Source organism: Capra hircus, chromosome 14 (genome assembly GCF_001704415.2).
Source record: "Capra hircus breed San Clemente chromosome 14, ASM170441v1, whole genome shotgun sequence".
In the NCBI taxonomy this organism is placed as follows: Eukaryota; Metazoa; Chordata; class Mammalia; order Artiodactyla; family Bovidae; genus Capra; species Capra hircus.
The window spans coordinates 58179748-58205823 of record NC_030821.1 but is presented as its reverse complement, the minus strand read 5'-3'; the positions used below and the strand labels follow the sequence as shown (position 1 = coordinate 58205823).

General features: G+C 40.4%; 1 protein-coding gene across 1 annotated transcript; it reads right to left on the bottom strand.

Annotated features, from left to right (window-relative positions):
• On the bottom strand, window positions 1088-21509 carry IMPAD1 (inositol monophosphatase domain containing 1). The gene is made up of 5 exons (XM_005688998.3): window positions 20857-21509; window positions 11851-12013; window positions 10690-10785; window positions 8251-8412; window positions 1088-6964 (listed from the first exon to the last, which is right to left on the bottom strand). The coding sequence occupies exons 1-5, from the start codon at window positions 21241-21243 to the stop codon at window positions 6693-6695; spliced, it is 1080 nt and encodes a 359-aa protein (XP_005689055.2). The 5' UTR covers window positions 21244-21509; the 3' UTR covers window positions 1088-6692.

The following is a 26076-nucleotide window of genomic DNA, read 5'->3' as shown; positions in this document are numbered from 1 at the left end:
ATTCCCAGCTGCGATGGGGCTTACCCATTGGAGAGCAAGCCCAGACACCGCCCAGACCCTGCAGCTTCTGCACTCAGCTTTGTCAGATGGGAAAAGCCAATCTGCAGATCTAATATTTTTTTCAAGAAATCCTAGGGAAACTTAACAAGCAAAATTTCCAAAAAATCATACTTTTGAGAAAAGTTATGCTTTTCAGAAAAACATAAAAGCATTTTGAAGGTGTTGACTTTTTTAAGTGTAGCTATAGAAATTAAAATAATGTAACGAAAAGCAGCTAGAGAGTCAAGCAGTTTGCCAGTGATGGAATGAAGGGGACTGCCCTCAAGCCTGATTTATTCATCTTCCAAAGAAACCAGATTAAAAACAAACATCTCAAAGCGGGTGGATTACATCATTTTATCACTGACAAGACTTGAGGAAAACAAGCATCCTGGTTATCTTTCTCATTAGATTTTTCCTATTACTACATTTCTACCATTTTGTTCTTCTTTAGCTCTTTCTATCCTCCCTTCACCTTAAAAAAATCTTAACATAATTGAGAGTTTTGCCAGAGGTATGTTTGTCATGTACACCCACTTTCAAATAGATGACTTTTTGGCAAATGGTGACACAGGAGAGAGAGAGTCACACAAAATTAAGCACTCAGACAGAAAGCAGGAGAGTTGTTACCAGGAGTGGGGGATGGTGTGTGACTGTCCAGTGGGTAGAGGTTTCTATTTGGGATGAATAGGTTCTTCAAATGGATAGTGATGATAGTTGTGTGTGTTAGTTGCTCAGTCATGTCTGACTCTGCGATCCCCTGGACTGTAGCCCACCAGGCTCCTCTGTCCCTGGAATTTTCCAGGCAAGAATACTGGAGTGGGTTGCCATTCCTTTCTGCAGGGGATCTTCCTGACCCAGGGATCGAACCTGCATCTCCTGCATTGAGGGCAGATTCTTTACCATCTGAGCCACTAGGGATTGTAAATGTAAACACTACTCATTGTACACTTTATAATGGTTGAAATGGTAAATCCGTTATATATATATTTTACGACAGTCAAAACTTTTTGAAAGACGAAAAAAAAAGTAAAAGCAGCACACCATCTTTCAGACATGACCAATTTATTCAGAAAATTCAAATTTCAGTTTGGCAAAGGATATCCAGGGGCAGAGTTTGGGATAATCATTTCATTCAGAGGCAGCTAACATTTTCTAGAGCTAACTGGCCATGGGGTAGGATTGGAAGGCAAGAAAACAAAACTTTAAAAAATAACTTAGGGTGTGTGGGTGATAAACACAAATATCTGCAGAGGAAACCAACCAACCAAGCAGCTTACACAACTGAGGCATGAGAAACACTGATGCTAATAGAAATCCTTTATTCCATTTAGTTTGACACACATGAAGCACCTAATTTTTTCCAGATACTGGGCTAGCTGCTGGGGTCGAGGTGGAAATAAAAAAATCATCAAGATGTAATCCCTGTTCTTAAAAAGTTTACAACAACCCATGTAAAAATGAGGGCAACAAGGAAGGTACCAGAAAACTGCTCAAAAAAACTGGAAGGAGGAGGGCTTACCTCTACTTCTCAGTAGAGGCTGAAGCCGGGACCCTCTTAAATTAGGTGATGTGGGTGAGGCAGAGGTTGCATGCTGAGTAAGGAGAACTCTGGTGTTGAAGCATGTCTTGGCAACAGGAATGGTCTCGCTCCTCCCCAGCCTTCCACGTGTGAGGGAAAGGGGTATTCAAAGGTAGGCAGTTTTATTTTAACCCCTCTCATCATTAGCCCCCTATAAGAGACTGATAAGGAAGTGAAAAAGTATTTAAGAAAAAAACAACACATCCAATTTGGAAGAGACAGGACATAGACAAGATATACCATTTCATTGTTTTAATGTAAACTCAACTGCTTATCCAGTAACTTAAGTAAAACCACTGAAGGGGGGGAAAAAGTCCCTCTGGCAGCACCACAGTTCATTATGGAAGAATGCTGTCTCTCCTGTTAAGACTATGAAGTTAGCTTTGGCTACTGCCAACAGTGGATGCAAGAGTACAAGGGACACTGAAGTCCATATTTTACACATAAATTAACGCCAATAAACAATTCCACCGTAACTGAACACAGATGATGAAGACGGCTTGGAAGAGATAATTTGGGAAGAGAGGTGAAGTCTCTGAAGGCTAGCTGATCTAAAAATGACTTGGGATGCTGTATCTCCTACTTAATACAAGAGGAGCAAGTGAGTAACAGTCAACTATGTGTATAACATACATCCTCAAAAGAATTCTAATACAACATACTACTAACCAAACATCACAGTTTCTGCTTTTGCAATTTACACAAATTACCTGAATGTTAATAATTTAGGGAACCCTTACAAACACAGTATACAAGTTATGATATTACGCATCACCCTTAACTTATGAAAGTTTGATTTATATTATCTCAAAGGAAAACTAGTATTTATAAATCTCATTTTCCCACATAATTCATTACTCATTTTAAAAAATAATTTTAAAAAAAGTGGCTTTCGTGTAAGTCTTTATCAATGGTAAATTAGAATGCAAACACCTGCCTGGCTTTGATAAAATTAAAAACAAACAAATAAACAAGAAAACAAGTTTTATGACCAGCACCTCCTAAAACCAAAAACCTCCTTCTGAAGCATAAAGTTCAATTCTTCTTGCCTTCTTAGTAAATGTTAATTCAAACCCTCCCCAATCTAGGAACTGTTCTGGTTGGTTACATCACAAACATACAGTATTTTTTTAACATTAAGAAATTTCTGATGTGGTATGGAAAATAAACAGCTAGCTTTTAAAATCAAAGTGACTCGGAGTTCTAGAACAAATATAATAGCACACTAAAATAGTTTAAAAGTAAAATTAAAAATTAAAATCTATCACGGTCTTAATTCAAATTAAAAACCAAAGGATTATGTATTTCAGACATATACATCAAGATGCCAGTTCTTATAAAAAAGTACTTCAGTTGTAAATGCTAGATTATGTAAAAATAACTTTATATCAATTTTATTCAACTTTACTGATTTTCCCCAACTCTAATATTAAAAACATGAAAAGAACTTAAATTTTAATGGCAAAAGTTACTGTTTTCCCCATCTACTAAAAAAAATTTTTTGTTTTCCCTTATTAACAGACAATGCCCTATTGTTAAGGCACAACTTTTTTTTAGAATAAAAATGAAACCATCAATTTATTTTACACAACAGTTACAAGGCAGACATTTTTAGGCATATGCTAAAAACAAATAAGTCTTAAATTAAACCAAATCATTGCTTCTATTCACAACCAATCGACACACAGCCAAGGTGAGTGAGTGGTTGTGGCTAGATTCTAAACAGTTCCCGTTTTAAACCTGCTTAAGATTGTCTCCAGAAAGCTATTTTCAAGCTGTTATCAAGGAGAGGCAAGTTGGGTACTTTCTTTTCTGAGGAATAGGGAGGGGGTGGCATGCCAGCTTTCTTTACTTACGTTGGGCAATGGAAGACAATCATCACCTGCAAAGCCTGAGTCAAATCCGATTTCTGAATTAGACACCCTGAGACAGGGCAAGGGCTTGCCTGGCATCCCCCTTCCCCCAGGCCTTTCCCCCTCCCACTCTTTCCTCAGCCACCGCCACGACTCAATTTGCACAATATTGAAAGGAAGCACCCAGCAAACAGGAAGAATCTGCACAACTGCTACTTAAAGCACACAAACCACATGAAGCTTGTTACTTCATTATATGGCCATAAACAACTCAGTATTTAGAATCAAAGGAAAACACTAAAATTGGGGAAAGGGGACAACTGAATAACAAAGATAAATAGGACCCGTCTTGTAGGTCCTTACGATCCCAACTGAAGTAGGGATCAATTATGAAAACTAATAGAGATAGCAAGCTTTCTCCAGCAGGTAATGCGCTTGTATTTTCTGCACTTTCATTCTTTGAAGGATGGGTCAGAAAGGCTTAAGACAGAAGCCTTGGGTTATTCTTGACAGTTACTCTGTGGTTTTAAAGGTGACTTTCCTTTACTTTTTGAGGAGTCTTTGAAAAGTAATAGTCAACTTGGGCTCTGTCAGTATTAATCTCTCCCACTGGAATTCTAGTCTCAGTTCTGCCCTAAGATTTCAGCAGCCAATCACAGAGACACAGGTCTATGAGAGAATTTCAGGGTTAAGTGTTGGGGAAGGGTATATTGGTTAACAAAGAGAAGCAGAAATAAGATAACATATATTAACAAGTTAGGGAGACATGGAACAAGGTGGAGAGAAAGAGGGGCAGAGGAAGGCGACAGCTGATGGATCTTAAGGATATTGGTGCTATTTTTACTAACTGATGCAGAAAACTCAATTTTAATGGAAAACTGTCCTCTAAATAAGGGCAAAGACGAGGGAAAGGGAGATCAGGTGTTGGGTAGGTGAGAGTCACTAAGAGTAAACATTTTAGAAATACCTGTATTTATGGGAGATATCATCTGTCTCACACAAGAAGGTTTTCTCATTGGTGTGTCCTGGTACAATGTCCTACATAAATAAAATAAATACTGTTCTTTGAACTTATATTAGTTCTGTAATGTATACTGACTTTTAGAAACAAAATGTTTTAAAATGAACTTCTTATAAAAGCACTTAAAACCATTAGTACTATGCTATACTCAACACATCGCAAAAATAATGCATTTGTCAGCCAGTATCCTAGTTTTTGCACGTGACACAAGCTCTCCACAAAGTCATTATCTATGTGTGGCTTAATAAGATTAAAAACTAAAGCCAAAACACCATGCCTGCTAATATGAACTAGTCCCATTTCCTAATACGTTAGTCTCCTTCCCCGAAGTTTGACACATCACAATTAGAACAAACACTTATACCACAGGACTCTGGAAATAGCATATGCTTCTGCCATCTCTCCTGAGGAAAAAGATTTCTTCATCTCATTGCAAAGTAAAAAGATGAAGCCTCTAACACTTGGCTCAGAATTCCTAAAAGTCCTGGTTAAATACCAGGTATTTCAACTACTAAAACTTGTAATGAATTCTGATGAATAAAACCCTAGCTATTGAGGCCCACTGCCCTGCAGGACTAGAGACTGGGTAAAGGTAATGTGTGTGTCACACTTGGGCCAATTCCCCAACGAGGAGTGAGGACATCAGACAGCATGATCTGCAAGCCTAAAGTTGTAAGCACATTCCACCAGGTGAGGACGCCTGCCCTGCCTTCGGTCAACTTTATTTCCAAGACAAGAAAATAAACGGAAAATTGATCAAGGGTTAAAAACTGATCTAGGGTTAAAGAGAGAGAGAGAGAGAGAGACAAGAAGAAAAAAGGAAGCCATGAAACCCTAAGAAATCCCTCTCCTTATCAGTGTGTTATGGAACAAAATCATGGCAAGGTCATGTGAAATGATGGTACTGTTGAGGTGAAGTTTCTGATCATGCTGACAGAAATCAAGACATCCCGATGAGAGATGGCTCACAAAACAAAGCTTGAATTACAGTGATACTGCAAATATGTCACAACCTTTCCAACCAGATTGTGCACACCTGAATAGGAAAAAAATTCATCAAAAAGTTCAATCTTCATTTTTTTAACCCAAAGGGAAATACAAAGTATCTCAGGTTACTACTTTGAGAGCTTGGTTAGATTAGATCCATTTATTAATGGCAAAAGCCACCTTAACTCACTCTTGATAATGAGGGAATCTCTACAGACACGGCAAATTTTTTAAAAAGTACTAAAACAAGGTTTTTAAAAATAATGAAGGCTGGTTCAATTCATGTAACTTCAAATAACTTTCAGTTAATAACAGAATAACATTATATTTTTATAATGCCTTATAGCATATTTTACCCCTAATGAGAAAAAGTACCAAAATTCTAACGTTAAACCCTGAAACCTTAATCTAAACCTTAGACGTTAAAGATTAAATGTGGGTCAGGAGGGAAAGGACAGAACCATGCACCATCCACAGGGCAAGTGAAACTGATCAGCAAGATGGCAGAAATGTTGAACCCATAGGTATAAACACACATCTCTTTATAAAAACAAACCAAAACGAAACAGAATATACACACACACAGAAATTACAATGCAACCGTCATATTCTCTACTAGCTGGTGAACCTGTTATTAAAATTTCAAAGAAAAAAAACAATTTGAGCTTTTTCTATTTTAATCCATAAGAAATATTCAGTAACAGAGAATCTGTTGCATATTAATGAATTTGCAGCTTCTTGTGCTTTCTATCTGAATTAGGGGGAAAAACCCCCAATTATTTTATTTTCAATGAGATACAACTGTATAGTAGTATTAAATACCTACATAAAACAATCCTTTCTTCAGCCCAATTCTATATGAAAGTATTAACAAACTGAAGATTCATGATACTGTGTGAAAATGGTGACTCATAACAATGTAGACTCAGCTATAGATTTTAATTCACAAATATATATATATGCGCCTTGTGTATGACAACCGTACGAAAATAGTCTCAAAAATAAAGACAATACTTGAGACATGAAGCAACCCATTCTCCCTGATCCTGCATCCTATTACAGGGAAGAGAAGTCTCAGATGCTTCATAAATACTTTACAAAGTTCGGGATGGCCTAAGACCATGCATAGTCTCCACTGCTACTTTGACGCCTCAGCACGTCAGGCCCACCGTTCAGCTCTGGGGGGGCTGTGACCTGTCGTCATCTTGGCTTACTTATGTCCTGTCTTCTCCAGATCCGGGAGCTTTCTGACCAGAGCCTGGTGGTTCATCCTGATGCTGGCCAGGAGCCCCCCTTCAATGCCGTCGGAACCAGTGTAGCTAATTTCTTCACCACTCAGGGTGGTCATGTGCCCCCCGAGGGCTTTCAAGATGGCGTTGCCAGCACAGATATCCCACTTTTTGATGTATGTCACATGGATATATAGGTCAGCTTTTTCTTGATTCTTATCAGGCACATCCAAGAGTGCTAAAACTTTATAACCTGCAAGATAAACACAGGATTTAGGTTATTATCTGAAAGAGAGGAAGAAAGGCGCGTACTGTCTTGAGGATGTTGTTGACACCAACACAGGGTATGCAGGAGCTCTCTACACTACCTCTGCAACTGCTAAGTCTAAACTTATTTTTAAAAGGAGTTTTTTTAAAGTCACAGTACAGATGTTAAACCCAAATGATCAAAACATACCGTAAAGTATGCCAAGTAGTTTATTAATAAGCTATTCTCAAGTATAAATAAACATACACCTATACTTTTTAAAATTTAAATCTACTTTGTGGTTGGCTTCTGAGGTGATACCTTCAATATGAACTGTTTGCTATGGACTATACACTGAAGCTAAACACCCCCAGGTCTCCCTGGAGTGTCTAGGAAGAATGGATTAGAAAGGAGAAAGCACAAGATAATGTTACTACCCTAAGTCTTTTGTGTAATGAGGCAGAATTTTAAAAATAAAATAATAATACAAACTCACAAGAAACTGGGTCAAAAACCTATTTTATCCTATTCCTATTGGGAATTCTGCATATCACCTTTCCTGATCAACCTGACAGTCTATAAAAAAAACAATGAAACCATGTTTAGAAAAACATGTATAGGTCAGCAGTAAACTAAAACTGTTAGGCTTAAAAGTTAAAAGCATTACTTTTCTATTACTGTGCTGAAAAAGGTTTTCAAACACAAATGTTTCCTACTATGCTTCGCAATTTATTTGAATTAAAACACTTCTGTCATAGCAAACAGCATTCAAAACAGAGTGGGCTAAATCCAGGCATGGCCTGGTTTCACACAGCCCTAAAGCTATGGGTGTTTTCTGTATTTTTAAAGAGTGGCTAAAAAAAAAATCTAGTAACAGCAGCCATTAGCCGTTCTAATAACATTAAACGATGGCTCCTGCCAGCCCCTGCTCGACACAGGGTTGTGATGGCTGGATCCTTCTTTCTTTCCTTGCGATCGTCACAGCTACACTAACAGCACAATCACTTCAAAGTCAGATCACATACAACAACCACTGGTGTCAGGAAAAGACTTGCATATATTCCAGGATCAGAAACCACTGCTGTGAGACTGTTTCCATTGTGATACTGTACCCAGGAGGCAGGTGTGCCCGAAATCCTGCTCTCGAAATAACCAAGTAGGAGACCAAGCCTGTCCTAAAAGCCCCAGTGTCCACTCCCACTTCTTCCCAAGGACCGGATACCAATGAGCCTCCTGACGTGGGCATGGCCACGCAGGGCACAGGGTAGGGCCCACACGGAGCAGGAACATACCAGCACCACCCGCTGGGATGATCGTAGTCTGGTTTCCGAAAGTCTGAAGAGCAACCTGTTTGACCATTCCTGAATGCGAGCGAGATACGACAATCCTTGGGGTCTTCTCATTGTAAGAAGTGCGGGCTTTCACATTTGCCCCACCGTCTACCATCGCCCAGGCTGGAAAGCAAATGTAATAGCCAGTAATGGCACCAAGGCTTTTTAAAACCAACATACCAGGGGTGACTGGAAAACAATTCTTCCCAAGAATTCTTTTATCTCCAAACAGGGAGCTTTGGTTTTCGGAGTACAAGGGTCATATGTTTATTTTTTACAAGAGGCCATATTCAGAACTACAAGGGGCGATGCAACCCGGCCCAAACAGAAAAGTGACTAGTAGGTCCTTGTTGAGGAACATCCCGGCTCCAGAGATCCCTGCAGGGCCACTGTGGGGTCTTCACTGGACCACACTGAAACTCAACTTCCCCACCTCCTGCCCTCCCTCCCACAAATCTGACTCCAAGAGCTTTCTCCAGTAAACATCCTGCAGATAATAATCACAAGAAAATAATAATCAGAAGAACCCAAAGGGCAGAATCTTCTGTGATAAGTGACCTGATCTCAACGAGTCAATGTCATGGGGAAAAAGGGGACTGGAGGCTGATCTAACTTAACATAAGTGACCTAAAAACCAAAAGAAATGCTTGTCACATGACTGGACTGTGGTCTCAGTTAACAGGTTGTAAAATCCACTTCTTGAACAACTGGGGGAAATGTGACTATTGGACAAAATTGTTAATTTTATTATTAACAGTACTGTTCTTGTTTAGAAATATGTTCTTTTTAGAGATGAATACTGAAATATATGTAGTAGAAGGTCATGATCTTTGTGATCATCTCTAAAATACATAGAAAATGAATGAATAAATAAAAGCAAATATATAAAAATATCATCAACTGTTAAATCTAAAGTACATGAAAAGTCATTATCACTTTTTGAAATTATTCATAATAAAAGTGAAATAAGAAAAGAGAAACAAAAAAATCCTCTAAATTCTTTTTAGAAATGATCAAAAAACACATGATTGTATCAAGAAGTGAATTTGCAATGCTATATCTCTAGAGGTCAGTATTGTGTAAGAGAATAAAGAGAGTACATCTCAGTAGATAATACCAGAATAATTTTAGATAAGAATTACTAATTTAATATTAAAAATATATATTTCAGATCACATAAACTCAATGCATTCAATCATAACATTTATATGGACAAAATTATTTCAAACACCTTAAAACACAGTTAGGTATTTAAATAAACATATGTGAATGATGATGATAAGGTAGTAGTGATAAGCTAAAAGAACAGTTAACAGAATGTGTTCAACACTCGACCTATAAGATGCCAATAGAAAGTCCGGTAGGAAATAACAAGTGGTTGGTACTATGCTCCAAAGACTTCAGACACTACAACTTCTTTCTACTAGCTACAGATTTCCACTGAGTGGATCGACTGCGTCCACGTTTATACATCACTTCAGTAAAATGTGTACTATTCAAGCATCTCTTACTTCTAAGAATGTCACTCAATGAATTAATTCTAATTGAATCTGGTAAGATTTTGATCAGCTCTGTTCTAACTGCTGCCAGCAATAATAATACCTAGCTTCCACTATAGTCAAGTATAGCTACATTCTAGTAAATACATAATACTTGGCAGTTTGTACTCAGCAACATCAATATGCAGTCTGGATCTGAACATCACTCCCCAAAGAGGGCACAAGCCAAACAAACCTTTGATGATCCAGGAAAGCAAGGTCACTCGCACCTAATTAAGAGCATATTGATTCTTTTGCACTGTTTGCTGACTAGTAAAAGCACCTTATATTACTAAGCCTATGGCTGGGGGTGGAGGTGGGGTGTAGATTATATATTTTGATGGAATAAAGGTTTTTAAAAAATTGACATTTTATTATCCCCATTCTCCCTCCTAACATGAACAGATATGGAAACCAGGACCTATCTGCCTCTCTGGTATCAATTTGCTCTGCATTTTCTTTATTGTAGTTCTAATTCTCCTTGGGCTAAGGCCACTTCACAGAAGATCCCAGAATGCACACGACCTCACGTGAAAGAGCCCAAGACCGTATCCCCAGCAACAGCATGATGGAAACAGAGAGGACCGCAGCTGCTGGGCATCCACACCCAACTGCATTCCCTACACACTAAGGATCACTTGTCTTCATTTAACAGTTTCCATCCTCTAAACAAGTTCAGAAAGCTATGCTTTGTCATACGTTACTAGTACCAACACTAAAATCCTCACTGTATCCAGTGAAGGGTGAGGTGGGGCTGACTCTAATAATTGTTGAATCACAGTTGAAATTTCCACAGGACCATAAATAATACAGGAAATGATTTAATAACATTAATCTTTGGAAACTTTAGCATATTTCTTACCTGTATATTCAGAAAATGGTTTATGTATTACTCCTAGCACAGGTTTACCATTTACAGCCACACACACCATAGTAGTAACATACTTCCGAAGATCCTCTACAAGAAAAAAAAAAACCAACCATCCAATAACAACAATTATTAAAATAATGTTAGGATTGAATATGAAAATTGAGTCTCAAGCACTCAAAAAAGACCTAAGGGGTGTACTCACTAAGTACTGTCACAATTATATCAGCAAATCAATTTCAGTCCAGGAAAAACCATTTATAAAGGAACTTCTCAGTAGTCCATGCTTCTATTATCTATTTCTGCAAACTTCTGTTTTAGAATTTGTTACTACTAGATACACATGTCTAGTGCCTTCTCCCTGTTCTCCAAATAGTTATCCACTGAGTGTCTATTTTGGGTCAATTTCCGTGCTTAAGCACAAGAATACAAAGGAGAAAAAAAGAAGCAGCCCCCACACTCAGAGAATGTACCATTTAGTTGGACAAATACATAACCCATCAATTTTTACATACCAAGAGAATAAAGAAAAGACAGAAATTATATAACCTCTGGGTAAGATATAAGGCCTGAAGAAAATCCACAGAAATGAAACAGGAGCTAGAACTGGATGAGAAGGACAGAAATAGGAGGTGGGGGAAGTAACTGATCTTGCCACTTACTTTCCCTGGGTGCCTAGGATTTACTATTTTTAATTCTAGGACTAGATGTGTATGCAATAAAATCTAAATTCCCAACATCGCAAGTCAATCGTGTATTGTTTATATAAATAAATACCTCAACAATGCACACCTCAATATACAAATCAATATATAAATATGCACTTCAATAAACAGGTGTCCAACAGAAACCATTTTGTTGTTGTGACTGCCAGAAACTTCCCTTCACTAAAGAATCAGTGACACAGTGAACCACGGTCACTGAGAGGAGGATGCAATGATACAGCGGTCAAAAAAGGTTGACAATAACTAACTGATCCACTCCAGGAGTTTCAGAGCACAGTGCTTCAATCCAGCTCTCTTAAATCTAACTGGACAAGCTGTGTTCATCTGGAAAAAATATTCACCACCAGGAATATACCACCTGCCCTTGTTCTGGTTCTCTAATACATAAAGGCAATATCTAGTCTGAGATCAATTTTAATTGAAAAGTCACCAGTGTATTCCTGTGTGGCATCCAGTGGGTCAATCCAGACGGTGACGCTCTCTGCTGGCACCTCCTGGGGAGTGGCTATTTCCTTTAGGATGTCCTCAGGAATCTTCCGATCCCACAAGATCACCTCTTGATCAGCTGCATCCACATGTTCCTCCGTATTGATCTGCATCAATGGTTGAGAATGGTTGACAGTTTAAAAGGTTTTAAAGAAAAAAAATCACTACCTGGAAAAAGCACAATAGAGAAAAACAATTTAGATAAAATCCCCCAAATTGAAAGCAGATAAATTAGTACTTTTATTTCAAGGAAATTCTTTGCCAATGAAAATATATAAGAAATTCCAGATATGTTGTCTTCCAGTGCTTTCCAACTGAATATTCGAACTTAGCTTGTTGTGTAAGCAGGACAGAGAATCTAGAAAAATACAGAAAGAAACTAAGCATCAAAGAAACAAGCTATTTAAAGCTTAAAGATATTTAGGGAAAGAAATACATTAAAAAATGTGACAATGGACTGACAATATTATGGAAAACTGAACACAACAGTTAGACAAAAGTGATAATGGATTTAAAAATAGGCCTTCAAAACAATGATAAAGACATCAATTCTCCCATCTGCAAACTGTAGATTTAAAGCAACTTCAATCAAAATCCCTAGTTTTTGTTTTTTTTTTCAATCTCGTCTTAGAAATGGAACAAGCCACCTGGGGAAGGACAGGAAAAAAAAAAAAGAAAAAATATACATGTATGTAAACGTCATGGTTGGGTGACTTTCCTTGACATATTTTGGCTTTTTCCCCAGCGTCACTGAGGTATAATTGACAAAGCTGAATGTATTTAAAGTATACAGCACAACGAGATGATATACGTGCACACTGTGGAGTAAGTACCACAATTAAGTTAATTAATGTATCTACCACTTCATATATTTCCTTTTTTTATTTTGTGGTGAAAACACATAAGATCTACTCTTAAAGCAAGTTTCATGTATATAATACAGTAATGTAAAACCACAGTCACCTTGCTGTACATTAGATCCTCAGAACTTACTCATCTTAGTTATAAATGAAAGTTCATACACCTGACCAACATCTCACCTTTCACCCCTTTCCCTGGAATATGGTAACCACCATTCTACTGTTTCTACAAGTTTGACTTAAAAAAAAAAAAGATTCCACATATAAGTGATACCATATAATGTTTTTCTTTGTCTGGTATATTTCTCTTAGCATAACACCTTCCAAGTCCATCTATGTTGTCCCAAATGGCAGGATGTCCTTCTGTTTAAAGTCTGAATAACACTCCATTTCACATGTATCATATTTTTTTTCTTTTTCATGTATCATATTTTAAAAAAATTAATTTATACATAGATGGACACTTACCTTGGCCTAGCTAAAGGTTTGCCAATTTTACCTTTTGAAAAAAACCAGAAGTCTGTATTGCTGGGAGTGCTCATAGGCCACTTCGGGGATTTAGAGGTGGAGGGGGCGGCAGGTAAGGAGTCAGTGGCTGTGGCAAGCTTCCTGACGGCATTTATGAAGAGGTTAATAGCAGCCCTCTGATGAGCTCTGAGTCCTGACTTAGGTGCTCCCATGACCCTTCCAACCCTCAGACATGCAGACCACCTCAGTAATCCAGGTGAGGCGAGAAACAATGAGGCCTCCTCAAGTTTGCCAGGTGTACATGCACACACTCTTGTGGGTGGGATCACAGTCTGAGGGGTCTCACCTGGCACTGAGCTGTACTACCTTGACAGAGGGGCAACGCAAGAAAAGTCAAAATATTCCTCTGACTCTCCTCAATGCACTTTTGGAGTTTTTTTGCCCCAGCAGTATGTTGAAACATCTCTGCTGTACTCCCGGACTTCCATAAAGGAACTCTTGTCCCTGGGAGACTGCCAAAATCAATAAATCAATGTTCTGTGAGGGACTGACAGCAGAGAATTCCACTTCTGCCACCCTGCAGATGTTACCAGAAAGCATTTTGGCTACACAGTTCAGTTCAGTTCAGTCGCTCAGTCGTGTCCGACTCTTTGCGAGCCCATGAATTGCAGCATGCCAGGCCTCCCTGTCCATCACCAACTCCCGGAGTTCATCGAAACTCACGTCCATCGAGTCGGTGATGCCATCCAGCCATCTCATCCTCGGTCGTCCCCTTCTCCTCCTGCCCCCAATCCCTCCCAGCATCAGAGTCTTTTCCAATGAGTCAACTCTTCACATGAGGTGGCCAAAGTATCAGAGTTTCAGCTTTAGCATCAGTCCTTCCAAAGAACATCCAGGACTGATCTTCAGAATGGACTGGTTGGATCTCCTTGCAGTCCAAGGGACTCTCAAGAGTCTTCTCCAACACCACAGTTCAAAAGAATCAATTCTTTGGTGCTCAGCTTTCTTTACAGTTGAACTCTCACATCCATACATGGCTACTGGAAAAACCATAGCCTTGACTAGATGGACCTTTGTTGGCAAAGTAATGTCTCTGCTTTCGAATATGCTATCTAGATTGGTCATAACTTTCCTTCCAAGGAGTAAGTGTCTTTTAATTTCATGGCTGCAGTCACCACCTGCAGTGTTTTGGAGCCCACATCTTAATGCCAACGCTAGGCCACCTTGGATGATGCAAAAACCACAGAATAAACTTAAAACAACAGATGTGACTCTGGGAAAAGAGAAGCAGTTCGTGTCTTAATCACTACTTTTGTTGTTGTTCAGTACTCAGTCATGTCCAACTATTTTCGACTCCATGGACTGCAGCACCCCAGGCTTCCCTGTCCTTCACCATCTCCTGGAACTTGCTCAAACTCATGTCCACTGAGTCAGTGATGTCATCCAACCATTTCATCCTCTGTCAACCACTTCTCCTCCTGCCTTCAATCTTTCCCAGCATCTTGATCACTACAGTTTCACAAAAATAGTAGTGCCAAGTCTGAGTGGCAACCACTGTGCCTTATGATTAAGATCTCTGCCTAGAGTTCATCAGCTTCTTCATATTCTTTCAACTGACTATGTGCTAAAAAGTTGCAGAAGTGTGCTTGACAAAATCTTCACTGAGAGTCAGGTTAGGGAGAAACAGAGTAAGTGAGTAAAAGCACAATTACCTGACCCGCTTTTGCACAAGAGCTATTTGTTACCTGCTACTACCATGACACACCAACAAATTTAAGAAACCACTCCCACCATTGTAAATGGCCTTACCAACTCAAACCCTTTCCAGGCTCCACCAGCTAGTTAAGCCCTAGAAATTCTACCTCCCAATTCTAAATAACTGTCATTGTGCTTCCCTGGTGGCTCATATGGTAAAGTGTTTGCCCGCAATGCAGGAGACCTGGGTTCGATCCCTGGGTTGAGAAGATCCCCTGGAGAAGGAAATGGCAACCCATTCCAGTATTCTTGCCTGGAGAATCCCACGGACAAAGGACCCTGGCAGTCTACAGTCCATTGTGTCGCAAAGAGTTGGACACGACTGAGTGGCTTCACTTTCTTTCTATAGTAAGAAAATTCTAGTTTGAACCCTCTATCTCTCACTTGGATTTCAAAAATACCCTCGATTGCTCTTGCCTCCAACTGTGCATTCACTGATGCATTCATTCATTCAATAATGATTTAATGACTACATATCCTAAACTGCTTTGGGCAATGGGATATAATAATGAACAAAACAGACCAATTATTGCCTTTAAGAGGCTTTCCTTCTCAACCAGGCAACCTGCTGTCTTCCTAAATCAGATGGTGTTGCTCCTTGCTAAAACCTTCCAATGACACGCACAATGACCTTTGCATAACGGCTGCCAAGGGCTGCTGACCTGAGTCTGAGGACTGCAGGGGAAACATTGACCAGAACCGCCCACTCTGGCCAGACACCAATGTAACCATTTGCATGAGTTATTTTACAACAGTAGGTCCCATGAGGAACAGGAAACTAACAAGCCTCCATCAACTGAAGAATCTGGGAAAGGTTAAAAGGAAATGCCACATGTCTTACCAACTTCCCAGGATCTCAGGGTCCTGATTTCTTATTCTTCAATTCCCTGGTGAGGGCTAAGACACAGGCAGTAGTGATGAGAGTAGAAAGTGGATGGATTCTTGCTGGAATCCATCTTGGTTGAGTAATGCCTGTGCCACCAGGAAGGACCCTGAGCCAGAATGATTGAACAGAGACAATCCAGAAAGTAGTCTCATCACCATAAAACCCAAGACTGTGAGATATGCGGCAGACCAGTACTCCTTAGTTTCTTTACTCTCTTGCTCTCCACCTGGGTGGCACCCTTCCCAATAAAGTCTCTTGCTTTGTCAGCCAAAAAACAAACAAACAAACCACACCTTCCAAAGGTTTCTCATTACATAGAAATAAAATCCAGACTCTTAAAAGTACATCCAGGATGATATGGCTCCAGTACCCCTACTCTATTTGTCCCTTATTTACTCCATCCCAGACTCACTTGTCTTCAGGGAATTGTACCTGTACTCTCCTGTTCATACACCCTTCCTCAAACCTCTGCATGGTGGCCTGCCTGCTTGTCATCGTTCAGTTCTGGGCCCACATGAAAGTGCCTCAGAGTGGCCTTCCCTGACAAACACGGCCAGAGCAGGACCCCACCCCACAATGCCAGCACTCTTCCCAAGTGATCTTATTTATTCTCTCTTCAAAGCCCTTGTTAGTATCTGAAATCAACATGTTTCACATTTGTCATCTACCTTGACCCACTAGAACGTAAGTTCTGTAAGTTTAAGGTCAGCTTCCTTCATTACTACAGCTCTGTTCTCACTGCCCAAACCAGGGCCTGGCACAGCAGATGCTAAATAAATACTTTGTGATTGACAGCACTAGTTTTCATCAATGTAGTTTCATTTCTTCCCTGTAAACTTTCTACTCAATCTACTCTCATCACCCATTACTGGCTGGGTCTCAGTCTTCACTAGGGAATTGGAGAATAAGAAATCAAGACCCTAAAATATAGTAAATGCCATTCATATGACAGTTCAGTTACCCTGGGACCAAAGAAACTTTGGGTCCATGCCTTAAGAAGGTAGTATTTACCGTATTTCTCCATAAATCATTACATCCTAATAAGCGTTTAGATACAATGCTTCACACTGTGCTTTCAGTAGGCATTCAACAACTATTTTCTAAATGGATACACAGGGTTCTCCAGCTGTCTTTTTTCTCCTTCCATCCGACAGAAGCCTTTTACTGTCAACTGCTACCTCTCAAATATATTCCTACAAATAATTAAACATACTCCTGTGTCTCACACCTTAAAAACAAACATGAAACAAAAATCCATAAAACCAGCTCTTGGCTTGAATGGAACACTCTAGCCAAGTTGCTTAGAGCCCAACTTCTTGTCTTTACTTAGTGTCTCTATTCTCTATTTCCTTACTTCCTATCTTCTTCTGCTTCCTTCCCATCAAGCCATCAAGAGAACTTTCACAGAATTTACTATGACCTACAAAAAGAACCATTATTAGGAGTATGTGGTCTATCATCACACTGCCTGAGTTCATTCCAGCTCCTCATTCTACTCGGTAGGTGACTTACCTAGGCTAGTCACTTCATCTTACTGAGCTGCAGTTACCTTATTGGTAAAAGTGGATGATAAACATATCTCCCTATTAGGTTTTTTGGGTGAATCAATGAAATACTCGGGGTAGTGCTTAACCCAGAGCAAGCACTTAATAAAAGCCGGCTGCTATTACTCTTACTAAATGACTGTTTTCAGTTTTTTGTGATCCTCGGTCCCCAGGCCCTGATCTTCCCTTTCACACTTCTCAAGTCTGTACTCCTTTTCCAGCAATTACTCATGCCGAGAGAAGAGTCTAGCTCTCATCTCTGAGGTCAAGGATAGTACAGACCCAAGCTAAGAGTATTATGCTTTATCATCAAATAAATCACTGCCAAAAAGTTTTGACAAGTCAAGGACAGTTGCTGCTGCTAAGTCACTTCAGTCGTGTCTGACTCTGTGCGACCCCATAGATAGCAGCCCACCAGGCTCCCCCGTCCCTGGGATTCTCCAGGCAAGAACACCGGAGTGGGTTGCCATTTCCTTCTCCAATGCATTAAAGTGAAAAGTGAAAGTGAAGTCACTCAGCCGCGTCCGACTCTTGGTGACCCCATGGACTGCAGCCTACCAGGCTCCTCCATCTATGGGATTTTCCAGGCAAGAGTACTGGAGTGGGGTGCCACCCTGTACTTTAAACCAAAACTATAAAGCTAAATGTGCTCCGTGGCTGCAAATCCATTCCAAAAAACTATCTTCAGCCTTCATTTTCATCATTATCCAGAAGGATACAATGAGAGACAGTGCCACATAAATGGCTGCAGTTATTTTTATTTCTACACTGAAATCAGAATTGCCAATGAGTTTAGGAAGAGGAGAAAGGCTGCCATGAGGACTCTCCCAAGATCCCAAACGAGAAAGGCTAAAGACCAAAAGGAATCAAGAGGTCCTAGGTCAAACTTTTGAGTTTTCTTAGATTGTGCACTGCTTTAGAGTGGGGCTTCTCAACCTGAACACCAACTGAAAATCAGGCCAGATCATTCTTTATGAAGGGGGAATGTCCCGTGCATTCACGAGACTTTTCCCTCTACCTACTAGATGACTCCAGAGTGCTGCCTCCCGTTGTAACAACCCCAAATCTCCAGACACTGCTACATGTCCCCTTGGGACAAAAATGTCCCCAGTTCAGAGTAAGCGACACCTGCAGTATCTTGTTACTAAGGAGTGAACACTAGACAGGAGGGCTCAAGCCTCTGACTCCATTTGTACAGGGCATCAGGATAAAAAGAGGATCTGTGGCTTCTCAATGCTAATTTTCACCACCTAAACTAAGTGGTATTCAACTTAAGATCTTCACTGAAAAATTTCAGATGAGGCTTCAAAAATAACTCGACATTTAAGACTGTACTTCTGGGTACTGAAGGAAGAGAAAGAAAAAAGCAAAGAATCTAGGACTGAGTCACTACCTAGACATCTACATCTGGTCTCTAGTCTAACATACTGACAAAAGGAGACAGCTCATCATGATACCATCCTACTCTGATTTCGTCTAAATGAACATAACTTCCTCTATTCCAATCACCAACCGAGTAGAACACAAAAGAAGGACCTGTAAACATTCAATCACAAGAAAACAAAGCTATTTTACATAAAGGCAGACTTCAACATCTGTGAAAAGCTTAGTTTTTCTGTTTAACAAAATGCAGCTCATCACTCTTGGCAGCAATTCCCTTAGCGTTTGTTAATAAGAGAGAAAACAAATGCAGAATCCTGTGGAAGTTACCCACAGGATAAAAGTTTTGTTAGAGGTGGGGTGGGATGGAATTCACATTTGAACATACATGTACATATGGCTATACATTTTCAATATTTAAGAATATTTTTGTACTGACCTTTCTTAAAAAAAGTCAACTCTACTGTTTTATTTCACTATTATTGCTTTCAAACTTTTACAATTTTACATTTTCCCGAGGAGATCATACTTTAGGTTCTAAATGGCCTCCCTAAGGTAGTTCTAAAGGTACTTCATAAAAACTGTGAAGTGGAGTGTCATGAGTCTCAGGGCTCCCATTTGGAAGGTGGGCAAAATAAATTTTACTTCTTAAAGTTGCTGTGAGGACCAAGTCAAGTCTTATGTAGCAAGGACTATACTAGCTAAAATAGTAATCAATAAATGATTACTATTACTATTGTTATAACTGTTTACACCAACTTTTCTGAAACTCCTGTTTTCCCCACAAACTCTAAACACCATGTGCTTCAGAGAAATGAAAAAGAAATTTTACAAGCACATCTTATATCAAGATGCAAACACAAGGTAAGTATCATTTGTGATGGTAAAGTGCCAAAGGACAAAAGAAAAACATGAAACATTCTGTTTTGTTAGAGAACTATCATGTCAATTACATCTGGTATGCAGCAGCTCATGATATGAAAGCCAAAGTTCCTTCCAGCTACAAAAAGAAAGTTTAAAAAGGAAAGAAAAAAAAAAGAAGAAGAAAGAAAGAAAAAGGAATAACAGGAAAGACTGGAGAGAGGGTTATACAAGATAATTCTACAATGACAATACTCTCTTACAAGAACAACAGTAAAAGGTCAGATCTTCCCCCAAAGCGGTGGTTTACATTTCACTGTTTATCTAATTAATGAAATTCAACTGCAAACAATTTTTCTTCCCCATGCCAAAACCCACTGTTAGGTGAGTTAGGAAGTACACTCAGGAAGTACCACTATACTATGTGAGCTCTTCCTTTGGATTGTAATACATTTTTAAGTTTTATGCATTCAGCAGCAGCTGCCCTGAAATGATGAAGTTTAAAGGTATTAACAACAAATCCGAAATGTCTGGATTTCCCTAAGAAAATGTCTATTTCTTCCCCAAGAAACGTTCTTCAATTCTCATTCTTTCGAGTAAATATGGGCTAGAAAGGTGAAGTCAAGTTGCTGAGAACCATACTCCCAAACACTTCCTTGAAGGGCCCCTCAAATATATGCCATCAAGATGGTCCCGATGAGTCCACAGCTAAGGTAAACCATGGTCACACCAGTCACAAATGCCCTGCATGCTAACAGCTCTGCAGCAAGTCAGACGTCTACAGTTCCCGGTCTTCAGCTGGCTCCTGGCAGGTCCACCAGAAAACGTGTATCGAACCTTCCAACAACTAAACGCAATAAAGATAGAGGGCCTCGGTGATTCTAGCCAAAAGAGCCGGGGGCAGGGAGTGAAGTTAACTTTGTTAGCCTTCGAATATCAGGGATTCCAGACCCTAGCGCTCCAGATCCCTGGTGCCCAGAGGACGCGCACACCAGAGGAGGAGCCAGAAGGGCCGAGCCGACGACCCGCGACCTCCCCCAGCTCTTCCACCAACTCTTCAGTGTGACCTTGAACACCTCAACTTGTGCGTCTCCATCCCCAGATCCGCCCAATCGGAGCCAGAGCCCGACCGCCCCGGGCTGTCGGAGAGGTCCAGGCGTCCCGGCCCGCGCCCACCCGGCCCGCCCGGCGCCCACCTGCACGCTGGGGAAGGCGGTCTTGAGCAGGTAGAACATCTTGCGGTTGGACAACACGTCCCCACTGGTCATCTTGTCGTCCGCCCCTTCGCGCGTCTTCCCCTTGGACTTCTCGTGGAGGACGTTGCTCTCGCGTACGCGCCGCACCTCCTCGCCGCCGCGCACCGCCGCCAGCACCGACACGGCCAGCATCTCGCGCAGGTCCACCGTGCCCCCGTCGGCCGAGGCCGCGGGCCCCGCCGCCCCGCCGCCCGGCTCGCCGCCCAGGCCGAAGAGGCTGAAGCGGCCGGCCAGGAAGCCCGAGTAGAGGTGGTAGAGCACGCCTAGCCCCAGCAGGCAGAACACGGCCACCCCCAGCGGGGACAGGCGGATGCCCATGGGGGCCATGGCGGGAGGCCGGGCGCTCGGGGCGGTGGCCCTCACAGGCCTCCCGGCGCTCCCGAACCGGGCGCCGCGCGGTCTATACCGGCGCCAGCTCCCCGGAGCCCGCGCGCCCCATCGCTCCCTCCCGGGAAAGACCGAGCCGCGTGGAGAAGCCCCCCGCGGCCGTTCCGAGCGCCCGACTCCCCCGGGGCAGCTCGCTCCCCGCTGCTTAGCCGGCCGGCGGGTCTAGCTTCCACGTTAGCCAACGGCCGCGAGGTGAAAGGGGAGCGTGGGTGTGTATCCGGGTTACGCGAGGTGGGGGGCGGGGGCGCGGGGCGGGGCGAGCCAGGCTCCTCCCTCGCGGGGCGGAGTGGCCGGCCGGGTGACTGGGAGGCGCTGGACCGCTCCGCCTGCGTTGCTCTGGTCCGTCAGCGGTGTTGGGTTTTCAAATCTGCGGGGATGTGGCGGAATTACTGCCCAAGCACAGAAGGATGCCGAGTGCCTTGTGGAAATTCAAATTAAATCTCTCCTTGAACGACACTGTATGGCCGAAATAGAGTCCTAGGGACAGTCTAAACTTCCCTGATTATTGAGGAAAAGGGGACACAACGAGGCGTTTAAAGTCTATGCCTTTTTCGTCGACGCTTGTGCAGACAGAGCCTGTAGCTTTAAATCGCCTCTCGGCGCTCTTACTGACAGAGCGGGGATTGGGCGGGAATTAGAGTAAGTTTATTTGACTTTATTCTGTTGGCACCCCTGTCTGAACGCATATGCATTTGTATTTGTCTGTATGTATAGATTTTCCCCTGTACCTTCACCTGCCAGAATGAGCCATCCTCTATGCAAGTGAAGAACTTACCTTGGTTCTGGGCTTTCACTGTGTGAGAATACACTCCCGGCTTCCCTCATTGCCAAGTCCACTTTACCCACACCTTCCTCCCAAAGGCTGAGAGGGGAGAGAAATTGCCTTCGAGACTCCACTTGATGTAAAGATTGTCCCAGGATGGTCAGTCTACAATATGTAATCTTTGAATCAATGTAAGCCCTTTATATGTACTTACAGAAGCGTTTAAAAGGAGTGACTGCCTTCTGCTATGCTGAGGTTTTAGCCATAAAAACAAGTGTTCACTAAATTTAAATAAGTATTATAATAAGCGTTAATGTTTATCTTCCATCCTAACAGTGAACATTAAAGTGAGCAGTATTACTATAAATGTTAGAATATTTATTTAAAATCAACTTAAAATGTAGCCGGTTTTACTGTTTATAGCCAAAACTCATTGGGTTTAAATGAGCTTGAATATTAACGACCTTAAAAACCACAGGTATACAGGATGAATTATGAACATCAGTTGCTGGGCAAGTCATTAGAGACAGGCAGACTTTTTCACTTCCTTAGAGTTTAGGGTATCTATAGAATTTGCATGTGGTTAACACAGATACAATAAAGGAAGACCATAGATTGGTTTCCTTGCTTAAAAATAATCACAGCACAAAATAAGGTACAAATACAAATCAGTGTAGTAACAGCCCCTGGAGTGCTGACAGCACGAAATCTCAAGGAACTGGCACTGTCCTGGTCAGCTTTGGAGAGCAACTTCACAATTAAGCAAAGCTGCTTTCCAAAGAAATCTGAAAGCAAAGGTCACAGGGTAAATATGGTTACCAAATCCAGGGATAAATACAAAGACTAGGCTTGAAGTGAAGGCTTAATTAACTTCAACAGAACCAGCCCATGAGATCAGCAAAAGATAGGAGTTGGCTGTAGTTATGAAATATTAAAAGCATTGTGGTAAAGTCTGGCTGAGGTTTGTAAAAATAATCAGCAGTATATTCCAAGGATATTGGAAAGCAATATTGGGCTATGCTCACTGGCATTATGCAAAGCCTCAGTGAGACACAGAGAGAGTTACTAAAAGCTCTGAGGCATTTATACTGCAGGAAAGGTGTTTAAGAATTGAGACAGAAGATGCCAAGGCACTTGCACAGAATGAGACTATGTTTAAAGATCATAGTTCCAAGTGTTCTAGTATTCAGGTGACAATCGATAACAGCTAATAGGTATTGATAAATGGTAGCATGTAATCATTAAGAGAAACTTTATGACAAGAAGAGCAATTTAACTAGTTATGATGTTTGGGACAGTGATGTTGTCTTGGAACCTTCATAGGAATTTGATTAAAAGAAACTTGCATTTTCAGTTAACAAGTTGCTAGAAGCTTTGTTGTTGTTTTAGTCACTCAGTTGTGTTGACTCTTTGCGACCCCATGGACAGTAGCCTATCAGGCTTCTCTGTCCATAGGATTTCCCACGCAAGAATACTGGAGTGGGTTGCCATGCCCTCTTCCAGGGGATCTTCCCAATCCAGAGATCGAATCCATGTCTCCTGTGTAGGTTCTTTATCACTGAGCCACCAGGGAAGCCTGCTGGAAGCGTCTTTGAAGCATATAATCTTCACATATGAAAATTATATGAAAGTAAATATAAAATAATAGGTTTTTGAATTGAGGTGAACTGATCTTTCAAAAATAATCTTCTATAGGGGTTAAAAATGATGAGGACTGCCTAATGTTTCTTCTGTATAAGTGTTAATAGCAATGAGAATTGACAAACAGCAGAAACTTCTTTGACCACCTTCCATGTAACTGGCTTGCTTGATCCTGCTCTCTACTTTCCTTGTGCCCAAACCTAGTAAGGGTATGTGTTCTTGCGGTACCTGCTCCTTTTCACTCCCTCTAGTAAAACTTTATATACATCATGTGTTTTGTTTATTTCAACCCCATTTTGCCACTGTGATTATTATTATGAATACATGTAAGTTAAATATCATGTAAAACAATCAAATGTGAGTATAAAGCTGAAAGCATTAAATGTCCTGATTAAGATGAGTCACCCAAAAGAAAAATTGCCATCAAATTAAGTATTGGAGCAAAAACTGATTGTGAAGAAAAAGAATTGTGTAAGTTCAAACACATGCTGAAGTCAGATTGCTCAACCTTAAATAAACCAAGTTGGCCATTCTGTGGATGGTGCTTTACCCATAGAGTTGACACTGCAACAAGTTAATAGCAAAGAAAAGTCCTGCCTTATACTATAAGACCAATGATTATATATTTACATCTTCTAAGTGCCTAAGGGACTTCCCTGGTAGCTCAGAGGTAAAGAATCTCCCTGCCAGGGCAGGAGACATGGGTTCAATCCCTGGGAAGACTCCCTGGAGAAAGAAATGGCAGCCTGCTCCAATATTCTTGCCTGGGAAATCCCATGGACAGAGGAGCCTGGCAGGCTACAGTCTATGGGGTTGCAAAAGAGTCAGACATGACTTAGCAACTTAACAACAACAACAAAGTACCTAAGATATCTAGTCTGTTCTATAATTCCCTGCTTTGAGTTTTCTCAATTAAGTGACTCACTCTGATGACATCAGACATGGACCTTTCCTGAACACCTGGGTGGTTTTGCTCCCTTCCTACAAGAACCACCTCTCCTTCTGTTCTGCATCATGTGTGAAAAGTCAGACCCACTTACAGAACATTATTAAGATCTTAAGTGATTATGAAGATATTCTGGTTTGTCTGAATGACTCCTGACCCCAAAATTTACCTTAGAGAAACATACCGTGTTTGTGATAAATCTCTTCCAGGTAGTTTCCTTGTATTTTCCTCTTTTATTTTTTGTATAAAAGTAAATTTTAGAGGGACAGTTAAATTAACTAAAGGTTCAGGGTAATTGAATCCTAAGTAAAATTAGTTTTTTCTACTTACTGAGAAAGTAAAACAATGAACTGATGGCATTTCTTCATGTTTAAGTATTAAAATTCCAAAAGAGTATTATTTGTATATGCCTCCCTTAAATGATTTAATATGATAAAACAATAATTCTGTTTTTTAATACATCCAGTTACATGATGTTTGCTTCTGCCACCGAAGTTCTCTCCTTGGTAAATCATACTATTCTTGGGACAGTGTCTTTCATATGTTAAGGCTATATATGGCCTGTGTCTAATACATGATTTATGTCCATTATTAAAATTTATTTTCACCAGGATTTAGAGACACTCCACTCAGTGAATAAGTTTCCCACTTAATATAAAATAATATGTTAGCATTGTAGCCCTTACTGTGGCCCTGATCTTAGCAATAATAGTTAAGACTTATTTAAAATAGAGGCAGTCCTGTAGGTATGTACAATAGAAAACTGGATATAATTTCTACCCTTTGAAATTATAATCATGATAATCCATATGATCAACGTGAAGCTGGGTACCCATCTTACATACCATTGTATCTGTTGACTTAATTCAGATCTTCTGCATGGTTGAACTCAGTAAATATTTATGAAACTGGATTTTTAACAAAATTTTGTCCGTTGTATAAACTGTTTCTTTAAATATGAATCTAACAAGTACATTAAAGACCCAACATTCATTTCATCTGTTCAAAACATTTGTTTCACAAGAATAAAAGTAAACTGAAATAAATATTAACTTTGGAGCTATTGAGATGTCAAATATTTGTTCATTTGTGTGCATGTTCTTTATTAAATCCAATGCTTGGCAAAGTATCAATTCAGTTCATAATGTAAAATTTCCCACATTATATTTTATTCTATAAGTAGGCCAAACTCATATCACACAATTTGTCCATTATCCACCCAAAACCTAAGGTAACCTATTTTCTTAAAACTCCATTTAGTTAAAAAATATAGTGTAGTATTTGAAATGTTTTAGTTTGTAAAAAATAATATTTGAATGTGTTCATCAATCATGCTTAGAATATATAGTCTATCAAGCTGTATTTATAACTTTTTACAGAAGAACCCCAACATACTACATATTGCTGTTGCACAGACTGTGTA